At 36.9% G+C, this 23,213-nt stretch overlaps 1 protein-coding gene across 1 annotated transcript in view; it reads left to right on the top strand.

Moving 5' to 3' along the window:
• LOC121375011 (DNA polymerase alpha catalytic subunit-like) overlaps nt 1-23,213 on the top strand; it is a 102,581-nt gene that overhangs the window by 43,675 nt on the left and 35,693 nt on the right. The window contains exons 19-27 of the mRNA XM_041502209.1: nt 825-920; nt 2,522-2,638; nt 4,165-4,349; nt 7,274-7,403; nt 12,473-12,586; nt 13,491-13,599; nt 14,395-14,513; nt 18,092-18,241; nt 20,647-20,769. Coding sequence (XP_041358143.1) covers nt 825-920; nt 2,522-2,638; nt 4,165-4,349; nt 7,274-7,403; nt 12,473-12,586; nt 13,491-13,599; nt 14,395-14,513; nt 18,092-18,241; nt 20,647-20,769 — 1,143 coding nt within the window. The remainder of the gene's footprint in view (nt 1-824; nt 921-2,521; nt 2,639-4,164; nt 4,350-7,273; nt 7,404-12,472; nt 12,587-13,490; nt 13,600-14,394; nt 14,514-18,091; nt 18,242-20,646; nt 20,770-23,213) is intronic.

Genomic DNA, 23,213 nt, shown 5'->3' with positions numbered 1-23,213 from the left:
TCCTGTTCAGTAGCGACGGGACGTAGCCCAGTGGTAAAGCATTTGCTTAATGCATGGCCGGTTTGGGATCGATCCCCGTCGGTGGACCCATTGGGCTATTTCTGGCTCCAGCCAGTGCTCCACAACTGGTGTAACAAAGGCCGTGGTATGTACTATCCTGTCTGTGGGATAGTGTATATAAAACATCCCTTGCTGCTAATCGAAAAAGAGTAGCCCATGAAGTGGCGACAGTGCGTGTTCTCTATCAATATCTGTGTGGTCCGTAACCATGTGTCTGATGCCATATAACCATAAATAAAATGTGTTGAGTGTGTCGTTAAATAAACCATTTTCCTTGTTCAGTTTGGGCAGGATGTAGCCCAGTGGTAAAGCATTTGCTTGATGCACGGTCAATTTTGGATCGATCCCAGTCAGTGGGCCCATTGGGCTATTTCTTGTTCCAGTCAGTGCATCATGACTGGTATATGTGCTGCTCTGTGTGGGATGGTGCATATAACAGATCCTTTGCTAATGACAAAAATGTAGTGGGTTTCCTCTCTAAGGCTATATGTCAAAATTACTAAATGTTTGACATCCAATAGCCAATGATTAATAAATCAATGTGTTCCAGTGGTGTTGTTAAACAAAACAAATCTTTTTGATAATAATTTTTAGATACATTACAAAATCGTTCATATTACTAGTCCATTGTACAATGTAATTAAAATAACAGAAATACCTGTATTAGTTTTTTCCTTTTTTTTATGGATTGCAGCTTAAAATAATAATGTATGATATCGGCTTTATGCTGTTCAGTTATGTAATGATGTAATTTCTATTTTTAGAGTCACAAGATGAAAACTGAAATATCGTCTACAGAGCGAGGTCTACTCGGTTTTCTGCTCGCAAAGATACACAAAGTAGACCCTGACCTACTACTGGTAACTATCTCTTTAAACTGAGTACATCAAAGGTTATGGTATGTACGGTCCTGTCTGTGGGAAAGTGAATATAAAACATCCCTAGCTGCTCGCAAAGATATAGAGAGTAGATACCAACCTACTACTGGTAACTATCTCTTTAAACTCAGTACATCAAAGGTTATGGTATGTACGGTCCTGTCTGTGGGAAAGTGAATATAAAACATCCCTAGCTGCTCGCAAAGATATAGAGAGTAGATACCAACCTACTACTGGTAACTATCTCTTTAAACTCAGTACATCAAAGGTTATGGTATGTACTGTCCTGTCTGTGGGAAAGTGAATATAAAACATCCCTATCTGCTCGCAAAGATATCGAGAGTAGATCCCAACCTACTACTGGTAACTATCTCTTTAAACTGAGTACATCAAAGGTTATGGTATGTACTGTCCTGTCTGTGGGAAAGTGAATATAAAACATCCCTAGCTGCTTTATCGGTAGGATGGCCATTTCTACAGAAAGTATCACTTTTATTTCCATATGCAATTTTTTTTATATATATATATACATAGGAAACTATGTTTGTTGTCTTTAGCGATACATTACTAATAATATCCTGTCATAGCAATTTTCTCTCTGGTAATCAGCTTTGATAGAGATTTTATTCAGGATTAGTGGAAAATGTCATTTGATGTTACCTAACACTATACATAGTATACACTGTAGCTCAGTCAGTTGAGTGCTTGCTTGAGGTGCCTGCGTCGCAGGATCAAACCTCCTCGGACGTTACTCATGTCAGCAATTGCTCAATATCTAACTGGTGAGGTAGTTTTTTTAATTTGAATGACGTCGGTATTCGAATGACATTACTTTGCATCTCCCTGCAATAAAATAAACTGGGTGCATGATGCATCCTTTTTCAGAAGGCTAAAAAACATTAAATGCAAAACTGATGTTTTGATCCGAGATTATGAATGTATCTAACCGTGTTTATTTAAAATAGTGTAATTTAAAAGGGTACCATTAAGAAAGATGGCCATGAATTGAAATTGCGACAAGATAGGCAGTTATATTTGGGTCTATTGTGTACGAAGCCAAAACGATGTTGCGGCAAGTGTCTGTCGTCGACCTGCTACTCATTTATTTTAACAGCCCTATGTACAAAATGTCAGCGTCGCATCTAGTCAATCTCATTCACTCTACTCTGTCTTTTCTGGTCCGATCACCACCAGTCATTATTGTGAATTTAAACACCTCATTAACTGAAAATTAATGCAAACTTCGCGCCAAAATCTAAACTACAATGCTGACGTCTCATTGCTCATTGTGACGTCGTTTATGTTTTCATGTGATGTAGATCACTTGCAGGTGTGTGGCACAGATAGCCACAAGAGACAGTCACGTCACAGTTGGAGAGACAAGGACTGGGATGTGGAGGTGGACAGCAAAAGAAGTTGAAAGATAGTTGGAATTTCCAAATCAGGAAGAAATGAGATGGTATTCAAAGGAGAGAAAAGGAAAGGGGGCAGTGGGATTAAAAAAACCAGTTTAATATAAAACATAAAATAAAATAAAATCCACAGCTAAAATCTAAATATTACTGATGACGTTTTATTCCTAGGGTCACGACATCTATGGTTTTGATCTTGACGTCTTGCTGCATCGTATCAATGCCAACAAGATACCGCACTGGTCGAAAATCGGACGTCTCAAGCGATCTGTAATGCCAAGACTGTCGGTAAGGCTTTTAAAATGTTGTTTGGTTGTTGTTGTTTTTTTGGGGGGGGGGGGGGGGGGGGGGGGGGGGTGTGCATGGGTTGTGTCTTTATGAAAGTCTTTGAATTGTAATAAAAGTCTTTAAGTTCTCACAAATCATAGCCAAAGCAATGATGCTATCTTTTACAGCTGCATGCACTTGATATTTTCCTGTTACAAGGTTTAATCTGTCATGATGCATGTAAAAAAAACTAAAAAATTTTTTATCATGGACAGCAACGTAAACAAACTGATTTGGTATTTTTATCGCATTCTATTGTCTTTGACTGTTGTGTAAAAGTCTTTGAATTTGTTTGGTCTTTAATGCTATGAATCCTGTGTTACATAAACACACTTGTTTGACTTGTTGCCCTACTTTCTGGTCGTAATGCCTAAACAAATCGGTCCAGGTCAAATGGCCTTATCCTCAAATTTGCCAGTTTTGAAACCTGCATACAATAGTTCCCTGAGGACTGCATACAATAGATCCATGAGGACTGCATACAATAGTTCCCTGAGGACTGCATACAATAGATCCATGAGGACTGCATACAATAGATCCATGAGGACTGCATACAATAGATCCCTGAGACCTGCATACAATGGATCCCTGAGGACTGCATACAATGGATCCCTGAGGACTGCATACAATATATCCCTGAGGACTGCATACAATATATCCCTGAGGACTGCATACAATAGATCCCTGAGGACTGCATACAATAGATCCCTGAGGACTGCATACAATAGATTCCTGAGGACTGCATACAATAGATCCCAGAAGACTGCATACAGTATATTCCCTAGGTCTGCATACAATAGATCCCCGAGGCCTGCATACAATAGATCCCCGAGGCCTGTATACAATAGATTCCCGAAACCTGCATAGTGGATTTTATAAAAATTCTAGACGCCCTGCGTTAACTATTTATGTGTTAAGCAGAAACAAATTCAGGTAACCCATTTAGTTTTTACGTAACCCGTCATGACCATGTGAATAATGTCATGAATTCAATGCTTGAATGAAAAATGGGTTCCACAAAACAATACGTATCCGAACGATGAGCAAATGTAACTATCACTCTCGCAATTTTCAGAAATCTGCAAACATCAAAAATAGCGCTACATCTATAAATAACAAATGATTTTCAATTAACTTTTTGGTGAATTAGTAATGAAATATTAATATTTGCCAGAATTCAACTTCAATTCACATTTTGTGATTTGGTGATCGACAGTTTAAACCTTGACACATGACATTGCGATCAACAGATAAAAATTATAGCCCTTCCCACAGGGAATGCCTTTTTGCATACTATGGAATTTATTTATGAGCCAGTTGTTTTCAGAATTACACACAAATAGTAAAAAAAAATATTTCCAAAGCATTTTTACTTTTCTTCTTACCTCATGCCAATCTGAAATTATTTACAAAAAAAACACATTTTTGTAGGAGTATGGGACGGACTTTAGTCTCTTTAAGTTATTTTATTTTTAATTCATGTTCAGGGCTCTGGTGGAAAGGGCGGCTTTGCTGAGAAGACAGCAACCTGTGGACGATTGTTGTGCGATGTGAAAATTTCGGCTAAGGAACTCCTACGTTGCCGTAGTTACGATCTCACGGAACTGTCCCATCAGATTCTCAAGTGTAACAGGAAGGAGATTGATTACGAAGAGATCAAGAACATGTACAGGTAGTTGTCATAGTTATCTCCCTTATTACAGAGTTCTCCCTTACAACGGCATAACAAATAAAAAATGTACAGGTGGTTGTCAAAGTTGTCTCCCTTACTTCAGAGTTAAACAAATAAAAATACGAGATGTGAACATCTCTGACGGATTTATTCAGGTGTTCTGTGGGTCTGAACATAGGCCCCTTTCAAGGGTTTTATCCAGGTGTTCTGTGGGTCTGAACATAAGCCCCTTTCAAGGGATTTATCCAGGTGTTCTGTGGGTCTGAACATAGGCCCCTTTCAAGGGATTTATCCAGGTGTTCTGTTGGTCTGAACATAGGCCCCTTTCAAGGGATTTATCCAGGTGTTCTGTGGGTCTGAACATAGGCCCCTTTCAAGGGATTTATCCAGGTGTTCTGTGGGTCTGAACATAGGCCTCTTTCAAGGGATTTATCCAGGTGTTCTGTGGGTCTGAACATAGGCCCCTTTCAAGGGATTTATCCAGTTGTTCTGTGGATCCGAACATAGGCCCCTTTCAGCGATTTATATATATTAAATTATGTCTGTTTCAATATCATTGGGAGACAAGTTTCGTTGAGCATAAGTATTCAGTTCTAAAGTATATTAATATTTATAAACAGACAGTTGTTATCCAAATAGCTACCTTTTTATTAGTATTTCTATTCTTCAAATGAGCACTAAACTATGTAGCAAAGTTTACCGCACATGCGTCAAAAACTAGCATACATCAGCCGTAAATATTGTTAACTATGTAACCTGTTTCGGTGAGTGATGCGTTTAGTGGTATAGCTTACAGACAAAAGTTTACAATACAAAACAATTTAGTGTTTTATCAAAACATGTATGTTGTTCAACAAAATGAAAATATGTACTTATAATAATTTAAGACAAATTACAAAATGGAGTCCTTGAGAATCAATATTTTACAGAGAACATTTTAGGAAAACAAATATAACAATTCTGATGTCTTGCAATCGTGTTATAAGTTGAGCAAATGAATGGTTATAATGGTAAAATTGATTTCTTTAAAAATATAAGCTGTATTCTGAGTTTTAATAAATATATACAGATATCCAGAAATATATTTATATTAAAACATATAAGGACAGTCTTTGAAAATCATAAAACAAAGGTATTAAGAAATGTGCCGTGTTTATGAGTGAGTTAAGTTCAGTCTTGCTCTCTTTGCTCATTTTAACCTTATTTTTACGAGCATTTCTGTGAAAGTGATAGATATTGGTTTACTTTCCCCATGCAAAAGTCAATGATGTAAGAAATCTTCAAATATGCTTACTGTTGCACATAAACAAAGCAACCACCGAAACAGGTCAACGGACGATAAATTAATTCAAGAGTGGTGTACCGCATCATTCAGTGGCCTGTGTGAGAGCTAGTACCAGGCTGTGAACCCTGTACCTGCCAGTCTTATGTCCGATGGCTTAACCACAACGCCACCGTGGTCAGTTATGCAATTTTTTCAAAACCAAGTGCAGTCTACACTGTTCACAGGGGAGATAACTATACACTACATGCGATAAAGAATATTTACAGTAAGAACTGAGTTATGTCCCTTGTGTTTTACTCTGTAGGGAAAGATTAAAAAAGACATCTTACTGCCTTAAACCTTTCCTGTCCCGTGCCCATGACAGACATGCACTAACACAGCTTGCTCTGAATGTGCACGCTAAGCCCTATGACCTGATCTGACCTGATTGCCTTAAAGTTTGTTGTTGTTTACCGAAACCACTATCTGTACATTGATTTATTCATCATCAGCTATTGGATGTTGGACATTCAGTAAATCGGACATGTAATTGTACGTGTGGGGCGAGATGTAGCTCAGTGGTACAGCGCTCACTTGATGCGCGGTCAGTTTGGGATCAATCCCCGTCGGTGGGCCCACTGGGCTATTTCTCGTTCCAGCTAGTGCACCACGACTGGTATATCAAAGGCCGTGATATGTGCTAACCTGTCTGACAGATGGTGCATATAAAAGATCCCTTGCTACTAATGGAAACAAATGTGTGACATCCAGTAGCCAATGATTAATATATCAATGTGCTCTAGTGGTGTTGTTAAACAAAACAAACTTTAACTTTTTGTATGTGTAGTCTTGAAAGGAAAATAGGTACATTTTTTTCCAACAGCAGCGAGAGATCTCTTATATGTATTTTCCCACACACACGGGCAGGATTTAATTCTTAGTTTTACTTGGTTGAGCGTTCAGCTTAGGTGCTTGCATTGCAGAATCGAACCATTTTGGTGGATCCATTCAACTGATTGGGTTTTTTCCTTGTTCCGATCAGTGAACCACAACTGATGAAAGGTTGTGGCATGTGCTAGCCTGTCTGTGGGAAAGTGCATATAAAAGACCCCTCGCTGCTAATTAAAAAAAAATGTACCAGGTTTCCTCTGATGACTACGTGTTTTAATTACCAAATGTTTGACATTCAGTAGCTTATGATTATTTAATCAATGTGCTCTAGTGCAGTCATTAAACAAAACAAACTTTAACTTTTTCTGTCATCTAGACACTACTTAGTTTCGATACTTTCCCACATACAGGACAGCTTGTGCCACAACTTTTGATTATACCAGTCATATGAACAATTTGAAAAAGAAAAAAAAGTCCACCAAGGTGCTTCGATTCTATGACCCAAACATCTCGAGCAAGTGCTCTACTGCCAGACTGAAATCCTACATTAAACATTCCTTTCTTCTTTAATAAAAAAAAGAGTTTGTTTTGTTTAATGACACCACTAGAGCACATTGATTTAATCCATTATCTGGATGTCAAACATTTGGTAAATTTGACATACAATGGGCACACCGACGGGGATCAATCCTAGAATGACCGCACATCAAGCGAGTGCTTTACCACTGGGCTACGACCTACCCCTTCATCTTTTTTTTTTTTTTTTAAGCTCATCAAAGCAGCTGCTTGGATTGATCGAGACGACACTCATGGATTCCACCTACATCCTGCGCATCCTGTACGAACTGAACATCATCCCCCTGGCACACCAGATAACCACCATTTGTGGAAATGTCATGGTAGGCAGTAATTGAATTTATTACCCACATAGTTAAAAATATCTTGGTATATATAAAAATGATACGTCCCACTAGAACACCAAGTGAGACAACACTTCGATGTCATATGATATGATGACATCATCGACTGGCCCACAGCAACCGTACAGGAATGTCAACCAAGCGAGTTGAGCGATATAAATTAAGATCGATTATGGGTAATAAATAGGATATTAAACTCGCTACCATTTCGTATCATGTTTATGTCCCTCATGAAATAGTTTTCATTGTCACTCGCTAAAGCTCGTAACAACTGAAAAATATTTAACTTGGGACATAAACAAGATACACAGTGGAAGCTCATTTAATATCCTATAACTACATGGCTGTTAACTGTCCGTCGTGAGACGGATTTCCATCATCAGAGAAATTGTGGAAATAATTTTTTCAGTCGGGTTTTTTTTTTTTTTTTTTAAATGAGAATCACTTCGGCCATTTTCGGTTTCCGTAATGTCAACCCGATCGCTTAGGGCGTTTTCTTTGCCCCACTGACCCCCTTTAGGGACCCATCACAGGGTATAAACTACTATACATTTTGGGGCCTAACGTAAATTCCCAATCCAATATCAAACTTTTCCTCAATTAGACCCTTCAACCCAACAGTTTCCCAATAAAGATTCCCAAAGTTGCTCTTATCGTGGACACTTGAACTCATAAAAATGTTTACAAATTTAGCTAATTGTATTTTTTTTTTTTAAATGACATCGAAAAAGTTTCGTTTTGGTTTTCCGATCGATTATGAACACGTGACGAACAACTCTGACCTGGATATGCAAATTAGGTGTATCCTGTTTTGATAGTCTGTTGTATCGTAGTTTTTAGTAATAATGCCTACATTGTCTGATATAATATATTTTTGGTAGAAGAATATAACTTTTTGTTTTAATCCATCCATTTGCATTAACACATATTTGGGATCTATCGCAACACATCCAACCCTAGTGGTATATGGACACGTTAAATTGTTATCTATCTATCCAATCCGCTATTTACGGATGTAGAAAGTAAAAGTATTGACTTAATGTTCATCCTGCACTACCATTTGCTGTGCTATTTTAAGTAGACGATCTTATTTTGTAAAAAGGTGTGTACATATGTTTCGTACTTTTTTTCTTCAGATATTTTATTATTATTATTTAAAAAAAAAAAAAAATCATGTTTGGTACGTTTTTTGTAATTAAACCCCCCTATAAAAAAACGTTACTACAGTAGTTGTAAATTAAGTGAAAAAAACCCCTAATTTAAATGTGCTCCTTACTCCCTTTGAAGTAATGGCCGTACCCGATGTCACACCATGTGACAAACAGCATGTGCGAGTTTGAACACTGTTACAATGTAATAGTTCTGCTGGGAGATTATTAGATTGCGTATTATAGATATTGAGACTTAATAAAATTGATCCGGTGAAAAATTAACATTTACCGACCAGCGGTATGTTACTTCTTTATTATTTACGATTGAATAATGGGGTCATTCGAGAACTACTCAACGTGCACTAAGGAGAGTAGGAATTATGGGATGTGTGACAAAACGTAATTGGGGGGGGAGGGGGTGTTATTGTGCAACATAATGTTAATTAATAAAGTATGCAACCAGTCATTGCCGTTTTATTTTAACATATATGTATTACTAAAGACCCCAAAGTAAAATATGACATGGTCACAAAATGTTACACGAGCGAGAGGGGTATTAAAACTGCAAGATGTTGCATTACGTATTGTTAAATGGACACAAAGATCAACAAAGGACTATTCAACGTTAACGTATTGCAGTATCAGACATTGGCTTTTACCCCAATTTTTAACGACCATAATGAATTTGCAATAAGACTACGGCGACCCGATGTAAATGTATTTGAATATTTGATTTGCCGTCCATTAGCTGGCGGTCAAGCCTAAATAAATAATATCAAGTAATAATGCAAACTTTTAAAAAAATGTCCGTAACTTGTGAAAGAACACCCCAGCAAATGTCAGCCTAACAGGACTATTTTTATTAATATAGGTTCACTGCAGGACTCAACAAATTAATGTTTTTGTCCAATAAAAAACCCCAAAACAAACAGGGTTTGGGTTGGGAGAAATACATGTTTAAAGTGGACTACAATTGTCATGTAAAACACTACCATTTTGAATCATGGCACTGACATCCGCCATCTAAACCCCCAACCAGGGCAATGACCTGTACCTTGAAATTTCAGTGTCACAACATTTTACTTTTGTTAATAGCCATGTAACTATCATTGTTGTGAGGTGTAGATAAAGCTACTCCTACGCAAGGTACAAAATGTTATTTTGTGGGACAGTGAAGTTTTTCGAATCCCTTACAAAAACATTTTGTCCCAAGGGTTGGAATTGCCCATCTATACCTCTCATTGGTGACCGATTCTTTTTCTTTCCCATTTAATTACAGTAACAAAACAATAATTTTGTAAGCTACAGTTTGTTTATTATAGAATGATTCAAAAAACATTTCACCTACAAACTTGTTTAATCATACGCGGTAAATGTAGTCCGCATTATGCAACGACATAAAAATATAACAACTTAACAATAAATATAAGGTTGGAAATATTAATTTCTTTAAAGTCAAACAAGAGCCTTATGTGTTGGAAGGATGTATACCCGAATCACCAACACATACTGACACTTTAAGAAATGAAAAATGAGTAATTTTAGAATTAATAAAAAAACGTGATTATTCCTGCTAACTGGGGGCAGCCATTTTGTTTCTTTTTCTTCGCTTCCGGTGCTCTAGCTTGGAAGGAAGTGATATCAGCTCCTACTAACTCAGTACTACTAATGCAGTAATTTTTTACGACAAGGCCTATCGCTTTGATCAACCTGACTTGTAAAACAACATAAATTATATGTGATAGACGTCATATATTTACTGTTTTATTATTTAAATATACCAACATACTTGTTGATTTTAAGCAATAATGTGCATTAAATATCATTGTTGAATGTGCGTATCAGTCCAAAATCCTTGCTTAAGCTTTCCTTTAAATATTTTTAAAACAATGATACAATGTGAAATGGCAACTTGGGGAATACCTAATTCAACAGAATTCTGAAAACGTGTTATAAATGGCGTCAATCATTGTAAAACATAAGTTATTATGTCGTCAGGCATATGTAGATATTGTAGAAAGCATGGAGTGTTTGTTTTTAGTTTGTTATTACATATTTATACTGTAAATATTGTAAACAATCTTCCATTTCGTATCATGTTTATGTCCCAAGTGAAATGATTTTCAGTTGTTACGAGCTTTAATGAGCTTTAATGAAAATTATTTCACAAAGGACATAAACATGATACAAAATGGTAGCAAGTTTAATATCCTATTTATTACCCATAATCAATCTTAATTTATATCACTCAACTCATTTAGTTGACATTCCTATACGGTTGTTAGGAGCCAATTGATTATGTCATCGTGTGACATCAAAGTGTTACGTCCCACTTGGAGTTCTAGTAGGACGTATCACTGTGATGTGTACCAAGATATTTTTAACCATATGGGTAATAATAGCTGTTTATTGACATAAAATAGTGATTTGGTGCTAACTTATTCTCACCATGTTTGTTGTTGGCATTTTGTTGTGTTATATTTTATTCTTTGTGGTTAAAAATTTAATAGTTACAGTTAATTTTGTTTAACAACACCTTTATATCACATTGATTTATTAGTCTCCTACTGGTCCAACGAGAGGGGACTACAGGTTTCATCTCTGTCCGTCCATCTGTCTCTTTGTCTGTCTGTCTGTCCCATATATAGTTTTCCGTTTTGTTTTCAGAATGCCTTTCGTTACTGAACTGAAATTATTTGTATAGCTTTATCATATACTGTTACAGATACAGTTTGACTTTCATAGCGATTTACCTGTTTTTAATAGAGTTATGTCCCTTGATCTTATGAAATATGAAAAATTGTTTTCCTTTGGATGGGGTGGGTGAATTGTAGTGCCTCAAGGTATTGAGGTGAAATGTTGAATATAGCTTTATCATGTGTTTTAAGATCAAGTTTACCCATTTTTGACTGTTGTGGCCCATGAATTATATAGATACGAAAAATTGGTAGAGGTAGGGCTTCTAGATTATTGTAGCCTCACTCCTTTGAAATTCGAGGTTGGGCTAGTAAATAACTAATATTGCCATGCCCGACGGCTAGTGAAAACAAGTTGTCAAATGCTGCATTTAAGTCTATCTTGTAAATATGTATATGCTGCCCCCACCCCAAATATTGGTGTTTTTAATCTCTTTTGGTAACATATCCAATTATTTACTATTAGTAAATTTGTATTAAGTAAAGTAGGGCTAGTGAATATTTAATCGTGGCTAGTAAATTTCTAAAATCACTGATCCCATGGTTAGTGGATTTTGTAAACATTCTAGAAGTCATGCTTTAGTAGTACTCTCAGAATGCTTGTTAATCTCTGCATATTGAACGTCAAACATTCGTTAATTTTGGCTTGGTACACGCCTGGGGGCGGGACGTAGCCCAGTGGTAAAGCGCTCACTTGTTGCACGGTCGGTCTAGGATCGATCCCCGTCAGTGGACACATTGGGCTATTTCTCGTTCCAGCCATTGCATCACGACTGGTATATCAAAGGCCGTGGTATGTGCTATCCTGTCTGTGGGAGGGTGCATATAAAAGATCCCTTGCTACTAATGAAAAAATATAGCGGGTTTCCTCTCTAAGACTATATGTCAAAATTACCAAATGTTTGACATCCAATAGCCGATGATTAATAAATCAATGTGCACTAGTGGTGTCGTTAAACAAAACAAACTTCTGGTACACGCCTGATGTTTGTTGCCTGGTACAAGGAACATTTTTAAAATTTTAATTAGCAGCACTTGTTAATCGATTGAAAATTGATTAACAAATACTGCTTAATGTTAATGTTTTGTAATTGTCTAGCAATTTCAGACAACACTGAACAAACTGTTATATATGTGGTATATGATGTATACTAAGTGATTGATGTGTTTTTAATCATCGTTTAATTACTTTCATTTTCAGTCGAGGACTTTAATGGGTGGAAGATCGGAAAGAAATGAGTTGCTGTTGTTACATGCATTCTTCGAGAAAAACTTTGTCCTGCCTGATAAGGACTACAAGAAAAAGACTGTTGTGGTGAGTTTTAGCTGACATGAGGACTTTTAGTGAGAGATTTGTGAATTGTAACTAACACAAAGCGGCCCTCTACAGTGTGCAGTCAATGCAAATGCAAGTGCAATCTGCTGATCAATAGATCACCAGGTTCGAACAGAAGGTGGAGAAGAAAGAAATCTTATAATCAGGAAGTTCCGAATGACAAAGTCCACAAGGGCAGAAAGTTCTGGGACTGATCTGTTAATTAAGAAAGTTCAGAATTCATTTCAACTTATTTTCGTGCTTATATCCAATTAAGATTCAAGCACGCTGTCCTGGACACACACATCAGCTATCTGGGCTGTCTGTCCAGGACAGTGGGTTAGAAAGAAAGAAAGAAAGAAAGAAATGTTTTATTTAACGACGCACTCAACACATTTTATTTACGGTTATATGGCATCAAACATATGGTTAAGGACCTCACAGATAATGAGAGAGGAAACCCGCTGTCACCACTTCATGGGCTACTCTTTTCAATTAGCAGCAAGGGATCTTTTATATGCATCATCCCACAGATAGGGTAGTACATACCACAGCCTTTGATATACCAGTCGTGATGCACTGGCTTGAGCGAGAAATAGCCCGATGGGTCCACTGACAGGGATCGATCCTAAACCGACTGCGAATCAAGCGAATGCTTTACAACTGGGCTACATCCCGCCCCATTTTGTTGCATGGAGACATATTTCAAATGTACGAAGTTTAAATATTGGCAGATAATGTACACCAGATATATTCATTTTGCTGTCATTGAGAAATTTTACTGACAGCAGTAATTTTTATTGTGTGGCACAAAAGTGCCGTCGGTGATGCTCCAAACCCATGGCAATTTATATCTCAAAGAATATCTTGAAAAAATAATAGTGTTCCATAACTTAATTTTCAGAATACTGATGTAGCCGAGGATGATGACCACGACTCGAGTAAACCGAGGAAAAACCAGGGTCGCAGAAAACCCGCTTACGCTGGCGGTCTCGTTCTCGAACCAAAGAAAGGTTTGTTTCATTTTAAAGGCATACTGTCAGGGATTTAAGAATATTATATCTCAAAACAATAATAATAAATGAAAATTACATTAACTTTTGGAAACCAAATCAGGCTATTTTATTTCCTTAACTGAACCATGATAGAGTGAAATCCATGTCAACCCTCTTGGCAATATTAGTTTTTGAATTATGGATCATTGCCATAATTCAATTATTTTTACAAAATATCATTAATAAGTGGAGTGTGGTGCTTATGTAGATGGTTGAATAAAGTACATTTAGGGACAAATCAAATATATTTTTTGTTCAGGTAATACTTTTTAGGCTATTTAATAGGTCAGTGGTCTGTGACAGTATGCCTTTAATGATCGGGAGCATTCTTTTTCTTTCTTCGGACTTCGTGTTAACTAATAAATATATGGTTCATGGTTTTAACCAGCAACCATGGTTAAAAAGGAAATGAGGGTAGGGCAGGGGAGGAGGGGCAGGAAATGTACATTGTACATATAGAAAGAAAGATTAATAGAAAGGGTACGTAGAAATAAAAGGGGACATGAAAAAGAAGGGGGGAAAGAGTATACTCATAAAGTGGCTGCAGAAAAGAAAGGAAAGTGGTAGAAAAGTACAAATAAAAAGGAAGGGGGCAGAAAGGGTGTACTTAAAAGGGGAGGGGTTTGAATGGGTACACAAAGCAAGGTAAGGAAAATGATGGAGGCAAACCAGATTTATGAGAAAAGGAATGTGGGCTGTGTAAAATAAAATAATTTAACTTTTTTCTTTTAATTTTTTTCTCTTTTTTTTCAGGGTTCTATGACAAGTTCATCCTGCTTTTGGACTTCAATAGTTTATATCCATCGATCATCCAGGAATACAACATATGCTTCACAACCATCAACAGGACCGCAGCAAATAAATCAGGCAATGTAAGTACAACCTCAGATGTATGGAAATGGATAACCTAAACTACAATAAAAAATATTCTGTAGTGTTTAAAAACTAGGGTCTGTGACATTAAACAAACATTCCTTACATTTTTCTCATTTTATTACACGTGTGTGCTGGGTTATGATGTCATTCTTTTCATTTTTCTCATTTTATTACACGTGTGTGCTGGGTTATGATGTCATTCTTTTCTTTTTTCTCATTTTATTACACGTGTGTGCTGGGTTATGATGTCATTCTTTTCTTTTTTCTCATTTTATTACACGTGTGTGCTGGGTTATGATGTCATTCTTTTCATTTTTCTCATTTTATTACACGTGTGTGCTGGGTTATGATGTCATTCTTTTCTTTTTTCTCATTTTATTACACGTGTGTGCTGGGTTATGATGTCATTGTGTGCTGGGTTATGATTTCTTTTTTCTCATTTTATTACACGTGTGTGCTGGGTTATGATGTCATTCCTTTCATTTATCTCATTTTATTACACATGTGTGCTGGGTTATGATGTCATTCCTTTCATTTATCTCATTTTACTACACGTGTGTGCTGGGTTATGATATCATTCCTTTCATTTATCTCATTTTACTACACGTGTGTGCTGGGTTATGATGTCATTCCTTTCATTTATCTCATTTTACTACACGTGTGTGCTGGGTTATGATGTCATTCCTTTCTTTTATCTCATTTTATTACACGTGTGTGCTGGGTTATGATGTCATTCCTTTCTTTTATCTCATTTTACTACACGTGTGTGCTGGGTTATGATGTCATTCCTTTCTTTTATCTCATTTTACTACACGTGTGTGCTGGGTTATGATGTCATTCTTTTCATTTATCTCATTTTATTACACGTGTGTGCTGGGTTATGATGTCATTCTTTTCTTTTTTCTCATTTTATTACACGTGTGTGCTGGGTTATGATGTCATTCTTTTCTTTTTTCTCATTTTATTACACATGTGTGCTGGGTTATGATGTCATTCTTTTCATTTATTTCATTTTATTACACGTGTGTGCTGGGTTATGATGTCATTCTTTTCTTTTTTCTCATTTTATTACACGTGTGTGCTGGGTTATGATGTCATTCTTTTCTTTTTTCTCATTTTATTACACGTGTGTGCTGGGTTATGATGTCATTCCTTTCATTTATTTCATTTTATTACACGTGTGTGCTGGGTTATGATGTCATTCTTTTCTTTTTTCTCATTTTATTACACGTGTGTGCTGGGTTATGATGTCATTCCTTTCATTTATTTCATTTTATTACATGTGTGTGCTGGGTTATGATGTCATTCCTTTCATTTATCTCATTTTATTACACGTGTGTGCTGGGTTATGATGTCATTCCTTTCTTTTATCTCATTTTATTACACATGTGTGCTGGGTTATGATGTCATTCCTTTCATTTATTTCATTTTATTACACGTGTGTGCTGGGTTATGATGTCATTCTTTTCTTTTATCTCATTTTATTACACGTGTGCTGGGTTATGATGTCATTCCTTTCATTTATTTCATTTTATTACATGTGTGTGCTGGGTTATGATGTCATTCCTTTCATTTATTTCATTTTATTACACGTGTGCTGGGTTATGATGTCATTCCTTTCTTTTATCTCATTTTATTACACGTGTGTGCTGGGTTATGATGTCATTCCTTTCATTTATTTCATTTTATTACACGTGTGTGCTGGGTTATGATGTCATTCTTTTCTTTTATCTCATTTTATTACACGTGTGTGTGCTGGGTTATGATGTCATTCCTTTCTTTTATCTCATTTTATTACACGTGTGTGCTGGGTTATGATGTCATTCCTTTCTTTTATCTCATTTTATTACACGTGTGTGCTGGGTTATGATATCATTCCTTTCTTTTATCTCATTTTATTACACGTGTGTGCTGGGTTATGATGTCATTCCTTTCTTTTTTCTCATTTTATTACACGTGTGTGCTGGGTTATGATGTCATTCCTTTCATTTATCTCATTTTATTACACGTGTGTGCTGGGTTATGATGTCATTCCTTTCTTTTTTCTCATTTTATTACACGTGTGTGCTGGGTTATGATGTCATTCCTTTCTTTTATCTCATTTTATTACACGTGTGTGCTGGGTTATGATGTCATTCCTTTCATTTATCTCATTTTACTACACATGTGTGCTGGGTTATGATGTCATTCCTTTCTTTTATCTCATTTTATTACACGTGTGTGCTGGGTTATGATATCATTCCTTTCATTTATCTCATTTTACTACACGTGTGTGCTGGGTTATGATGTCATTCCTTTCTTTTATCTCATTTTATTACACGTGTGTGCTGGGTTATGATGTCATTCCTTTCTTTTTTCTCATTTTATTACACGTGTGTGCTGGGTTATGATGTCATTCCTTTCTTTTTTCTCATTTTATTACACGTGTGTGCTGGGTTATGATGTCATTCCTTTCATTTATCTCATTTTATTACACGTGTGTGCTGGGTTATGATGTCATTCCTTTCTTTTTTCTCATTTTATTACACGTGTGTGCTGGGTTATGATGTCATTCCTTTCTTTTTTCTCATTTTATTACACGTGTGTGCTGGGTTATGATGTCATTCCTTTCTTTTTTCTCATTTTATTACACGTGTGTGCTGGGTTATGATGTCATTCCTTTCTTTTTTCTCATTTTATTACACGTGTGTGCTGGGTTATGATGTCATTCTTTTCCTTTCTGGGTTATTGTCATCTTTTCATTTATCTCATTTTATTACACGTGTGTGCTGGGTTATGATGTCATTCCTTTCTTTTTTCTCATTTTATTACACGTGTGTGCTGGGTTATGATGTCATTCTTTTCTTTTTTCTCATTTTATTACACGTGTGTGCTGGGTTATGGAAAGAAAGAAATGTTTTCTTTAACCACGCACTCAACACATTTTATTTACGGTTATATGACGTCAGACATATGGTTAAGGACCATACAGATTTTGAGAGGAAACCTGCTGTCACCACTACATGGGCTACTCTTTCCGATTAGCAGCAAGGGATCTTTTATTTGCGCTTCCCACAGGCAGGATAGCACAAACCATGGCCTTTGTTGAACCAGTTATGGATCACTGGTCAGTGCGAGTGGTTTACACCTACCCATTGAGCCTTGCGGAGCACTCACTCAAGGTTTGGAGTCGGTATCTGGATTAAAAATCCCATGCCTCGACTGGGATCCGAACCCGTGCTGGGTTATGAGTCATTCCTTTCTGTGTTACTAATTTTGGAAACTACAATGTATGGGGCTCACTTGATGCACAGTCAGTCCATTGGGCTATTTCTCGTTCTAGCCAGTGCACCACGACTGGTATATCAAAGGCCGTTGTATGTACTAACCTGTCTGTGGGATGGTGCATATAAAAGATACCTTGCTACTAATTAATGAAAAAATGTAGCAAGTTTCCTATCTAAGACTATATGTCAAATTGATCACATGTTTGACATCCAGTAGCCTATGATAAATAAATAAATGTGTTGTAGTGGTGTCATTAAACAAATTAAACAAACTGTATGACATTCTAAAACTAGCTGTTTATTTTTAGAATGATGAGGATGATCCGATCATCGAGTTGCCTGACCCAGATTTGGAACCCGGAATTCTGCCGACTGAGATCCGTAAATTAGTGGAGAGTCGTAAACAGGTGAAACAGCTGATGAAGCAACCGGACGTCACACCGGAACAGTACATGCAGGTATTGTCATGTTTTAGTTACACGTGTTTCTGTTAAAGAGTTTGCTGCCGTTGTCATAGTCTGCGAGTCTGGAAGCGTCCTTGCCCTCGATGGGGTCACACAGTCAACACACGACTGGGTGGACCTGGTGAGCCAGGTAGTACTTCGTGTCTGGAAGAAAGGAAGGTTCGTTTAATCACACCCAAATTGTTTAATCTTCTGACTACTGCTGGCAAGATAATGGGGTCACACAGTCGACACACGACCAGGTGCACCTGGTGAGCCAGGTAGTACTTTGTGTCTGGAAGAAAGAAAAGTTCACTTAATCACACCTAACTTGTCTAAGCAACAGCCATACGCGTACGGGCTCCCATTTTTTTAGGGGTGGGGCAGGCTGGTTTTTGTCTGAATTTTAAAAATATGCCCGAATCTGGATACAACATTCATTCATATTAACATTACTACCAAACAGCTATGTAGGATTGCAAAACAATCACTACACATTTTTACACGGATTACAAATGCATGTAATTATGCATGTTGAATGATGGAAGTACATGGTCAAAAGGTCTCACGTTAACACATTTTGCCCGAATATCTCTTATAATTTTTGCCCAAATTTATGTGTTGCTCCAGCAATCCAGGGATTTAGCCCTGCCCCATCTCGTGCACTTATGGCTGCTGTTAAAAGGTTTCTGACTAATGTTGCGTGTCCACTTTTGCGGATGCGGACATAGATGCGAATACAGCTATAATCCCACATAATGAAATGTCAAAGGACTCTCCATTTGTCCGCTGTAAAGTGTGGTCTGATGTACAGCTGGGTATGGATGTTTTTCTGACCAGACCATGTAGTGGTAGGTACGGAAACGTGTCCGAAGACTTACAAGTGGATACAAAACTGCACTGGTAACCGCATAAATGAACACACATTTCCATTTCATTTCAACTTATTTTTGTGCTTATATCCAATTACGGTTCAAGCACGCTGTCCTGGGCACACACCTCAGCGATCTGTCTGTCCAGGACAGTGGGTTAGTTAGTTAGTGGTTAGTGAGAGAGAAGAGGGTGTAGTGGCCTTACATCTACCCACTGAGCCCTTAAGAACTCGCTCAGGGTTGGAGCCGGTACCAGACTGCAAACCCTATACCTACCAGCATGTAGTCCGATGGATTAACCACTGTGCCACCAAGGCCGGTTATGGATACACACACAAAACGTGTCCGTATCTAAGTCTGTGCCACATTTGCACATGTGGACACGTGGCTTTAACGTAATAACCTTTTTGGCTACATTTATGTGATAGATTTTGACACGGTGTTTTGCATTTTTTATTTTCAAAGATGTAATACAAAAAGTCACCTCGGCCCATAACATTCAGTGTGGGGTATACATTCAGTTGTTTTGGGATAGAGGGATCCTTGTACCTCTACATATAATTCAGTGTCGTGCATATTAATCCTTATTTATTACTGAATCTGAAAGTGTGTATGTTTCTTTTTTTTCTTCCGGTATGACATTCTACAAAGCTGTGAATTTCTTCTTTATTATTAGTCCGCTACTCCTTCACCTTAGGAGATAACGGAAATTTAGTTTTCCAGTCTTTTCTTTTTACGATACCTCAAGTTATGGAGTTGGAATTTTGTGTACAGCTTTACCGTGTACTGTTACAAATCAAGTTTAACTTTCATGGTGATTTACCCATTTTTAACAGTTATGATCCATGAACTTAGGAGATCTGAAAGTTTGTTTTCCAGATGTTTCTTTCACAATGCCTTGAGATATTGAGCTGAGATTTTGGGTATAGTAGAGTATTGGTATCATGTCATCGATACCGAACCTCAAAATTCAATACTGCCCAGCTCTAGTGTATAGGTTTATCGTGTACTGATACAGATCAAGTTTTGACTTTCATAGCAATTTACCTATTCGTGACAGAGTTAATGCCCTTGAAGTTAGATATGAAAAAAAAGAAATTCTGGATATTTCTTTTGTGTATAGCTTTATCATGTACTGTTACAGATCGTGTTTACTTGAATGGCAATTTACCTATTTTTGACAGAGTTATGGCCCTTGAACTTTGATATGAAAAAAAATATGGACGTTTCTTTCACAATGCCTTGAGATATTGAACTGAAATTTTTTATATAACTTTATCAAGTACTGATACAGATCAAGTTTGACTTTCATGGCGATTTACCTATTTTTGACAGAGTTAATGCCCTTTAACTTAGATGGGGGGGGGGGGATCTGGATTTTTCTTTCACAATGCCTTGAGATTTTGAGCTGAAATTTAGTCTATAACTTTATCAGGTACTGTTACAGATCAAGTTTGACTTCATTGGCAATTTACCTATGCTTTAGCAGTATTTTCAGGATGTTTGTTTTCTGTGAGAACTATATGTGTGTGTTTGTTTTTCTTGCAGTATGACATTCGACAGAAGGCTCTCAAACTGACGGCTAACAGTATGTACGGGTGTCTCGGCTTTACTTTCTCGAGGTTTTACGCGAAACCCCTCGCAGCTCTCATTACCAGCAAGGGACGAGAGGTAGGTTGTTATTACACGTTTTCAGTTAAAGGGACAGACCCTAGTTTCAACCCGTGAAAATTAACACTAAGTTTAGTTAAAGGGACAGACCCTAGTTTCAACCCGTGAAAATTAACACTAAGTTTAGTTAAAGGGACAGACTCTAGTTTCAACCTGTGAAAATTAACACTAAGTTTAGTTAAAGGGACAGACCCTAGTTTCAACCCGTGAAAATTAACACTAAGTTTAGTTAAAGGGACAGACTCTAGTTTCAACCCGTGAAAATTAACACTAAGTTTAGTTAAAGGGACAGACTCTAGTTTCAACCCGTGAAAATTAACACTAAGTTTAGTTAAAGGGACAGACTCTAGTTTCAACCCGTGAAAATTAACACTAAGTTTAGTTAAAGGGACAGACCCTAGTTTCAACCCGTGAAAATTAACACTAAGTTTAGTTAAAGGGACAGACTCTAGTTTCAACCCGTGAAAATTAACACTAAGTTTAGTTAAAGGGACAGACCCTAGTTTCAACCCATGAAAATTAACACTAAGTTTAGTTAAAGGGACAGACCCTAGTTTCAACCCGTGAAAATTAACACTAAGTTTAGTTAAAGGGACAGACTCTAGTTTCAACCCGTGAAAATTAACACTAAGTTTAGTTAAAGGGACAGACCCTAGTTTCAACCCGTGAAAATTAACACTAAGTTTAGTTAAAGGGACAGACCCTAGTTTCAACCCATGAAAATTAACACTAAGTTTAGTTAAAGGGACAGACCCTAGTTTCAACCCATGAAAATTAACACTAAGTTTAGTTAAAGGGACAGACCCTAGTTTCAACCCATGAAAATTAACATTAAGTTTAGTTAATCTACAAACTTTTAACACATTTGGATAAAGTTACAGTTGAGTGAAACATGAGTCTGTGACTTTGAAATGATGAAATACCCTCTAAAAATAGACTAAAACTCGACTCCATAACTGTTACTTCTCAGACGCACATGCGTTTTTAAAAATATGATAAATGCATTTTGTGATATTAAAAACACCAGGATGACCAAAAACACTTTAAATGTACGGAAATGGATAATCTAAACATTAAAATCTAAGTAAAGTATGATTTCAATTATCAAAAACGGCTCTAATAGTAAAATATATGCCTTAGTGTTTAAAAACTAGGGTATGTCCCTTTAAATCACGAATAGGGCATATTTATCTCACCTTACAGGTCTCGAGAGTTACTTACTTACTTAGTCAGGGGACAATATTTCATAATCTTAGGTAACCGGAAGTCAGTTCACGTGAGTTTTACTTAGGTAACTGATTATTCCGTTACGTAAATATAGTTCTCGTAACCGGTGAGTTAGGCCTGTCTAAATCCTAAAACACTTGTACTACGGTTTTGTGCTACATTGGTGGTTCAAATGTATTTAAAAACAAACTGATTTTCTCTTTCATTACTGATATATGATACTTTTAATTCTAGAATGTAATTGTTCACATGTAACCGATTGGCGGTTCTCGTGGTTTTAAACTTGTGTAACTGACATGCGAACAGAACAACGGTCCTTGTGAAATATTGTGCCCTGCTTATTCGTCTTCAAGTCCACTGACATATAGGGCAGAAACAAGGGTCCTCCACTTGGCCCCGTCTGCAGCCTGCTTCGTAGTCTGGACCCAACTTATGTGTTTTTGTTTTAGTTCGGTTTCTGCACTTTTCCTCCATTCTTCTGGTGTCCATCTTGGTGTTGTGTGGGACGTAGCCCAATGGTGCAGCGCTCACTCAATGCGTGGTCATTCTGGGATCGATCCCTGTCAGTGGGCCCATTGGGCTATTTCTCGTTTCAGCCAGTGCACCACGACTGGTATATCAACGGCTGTGGTATGTACTACCCTGTGTGGGATAGTGCATATAAAAGATCCCTTGCTGCTAATCAGAAAGAGTAGCCCATGAAGTGGTGACAGCAGGTTTCCTCACTCAATATCTGTGTAGCCCTTAACCATATGTCTGATTCCAATATAACCGTAAATAAAATGTGTTGAGTGTGTCGTTAAATAAAACATTGCTTTCCTTCCTTCCTTCCTTCCTTCCTTCCTTCCTTAGTGCAGTTTTGGAGAGGAAGAAGGTTTTAAATACACAGTTAAAATTATTTAACATCTATTTCAAGATTTAAGTTTAACATTAATTTTACAAATTATTTCTTTTATAAAGTTAATTTTAAAATTGACTAGTTTAATTCTGTGGACATTCTGATTTTTGAGGTATATTTTAATAATTTTTTGTCTGCCACAGTGGTTGGATAATTTTATTATTTGTATTTTAAAGAAATTTAGTTTTTCTTATTTTATTTGCTGTTAGGTCACCTGAGCCAAATGATCAAGTGACCTATTGCGATCTGTTTTCGACCGTCATGTTTCATACATAAACATTTCACATATTCAACTTCTTTATTCGCCAAAACCAAATTA

The sequence above is a fragment of the Gigantopelta aegis genome, chromosome 1, assembly GCF_016097555.1.
Source record: "Gigantopelta aegis isolate Gae_Host chromosome 1, Gae_host_genome, whole genome shotgun sequence".
In the NCBI taxonomy this organism is placed as follows: domain Eukaryota; kingdom Metazoa; phylum Mollusca; class Gastropoda; order Neomphalida; family Peltospiridae; genus Gigantopelta; species Gigantopelta aegis.
The sequence above is the reverse complement of the archived record's forward strand: the minus strand, read 5'-3'. Positions and strand labels throughout refer to the sequence as shown.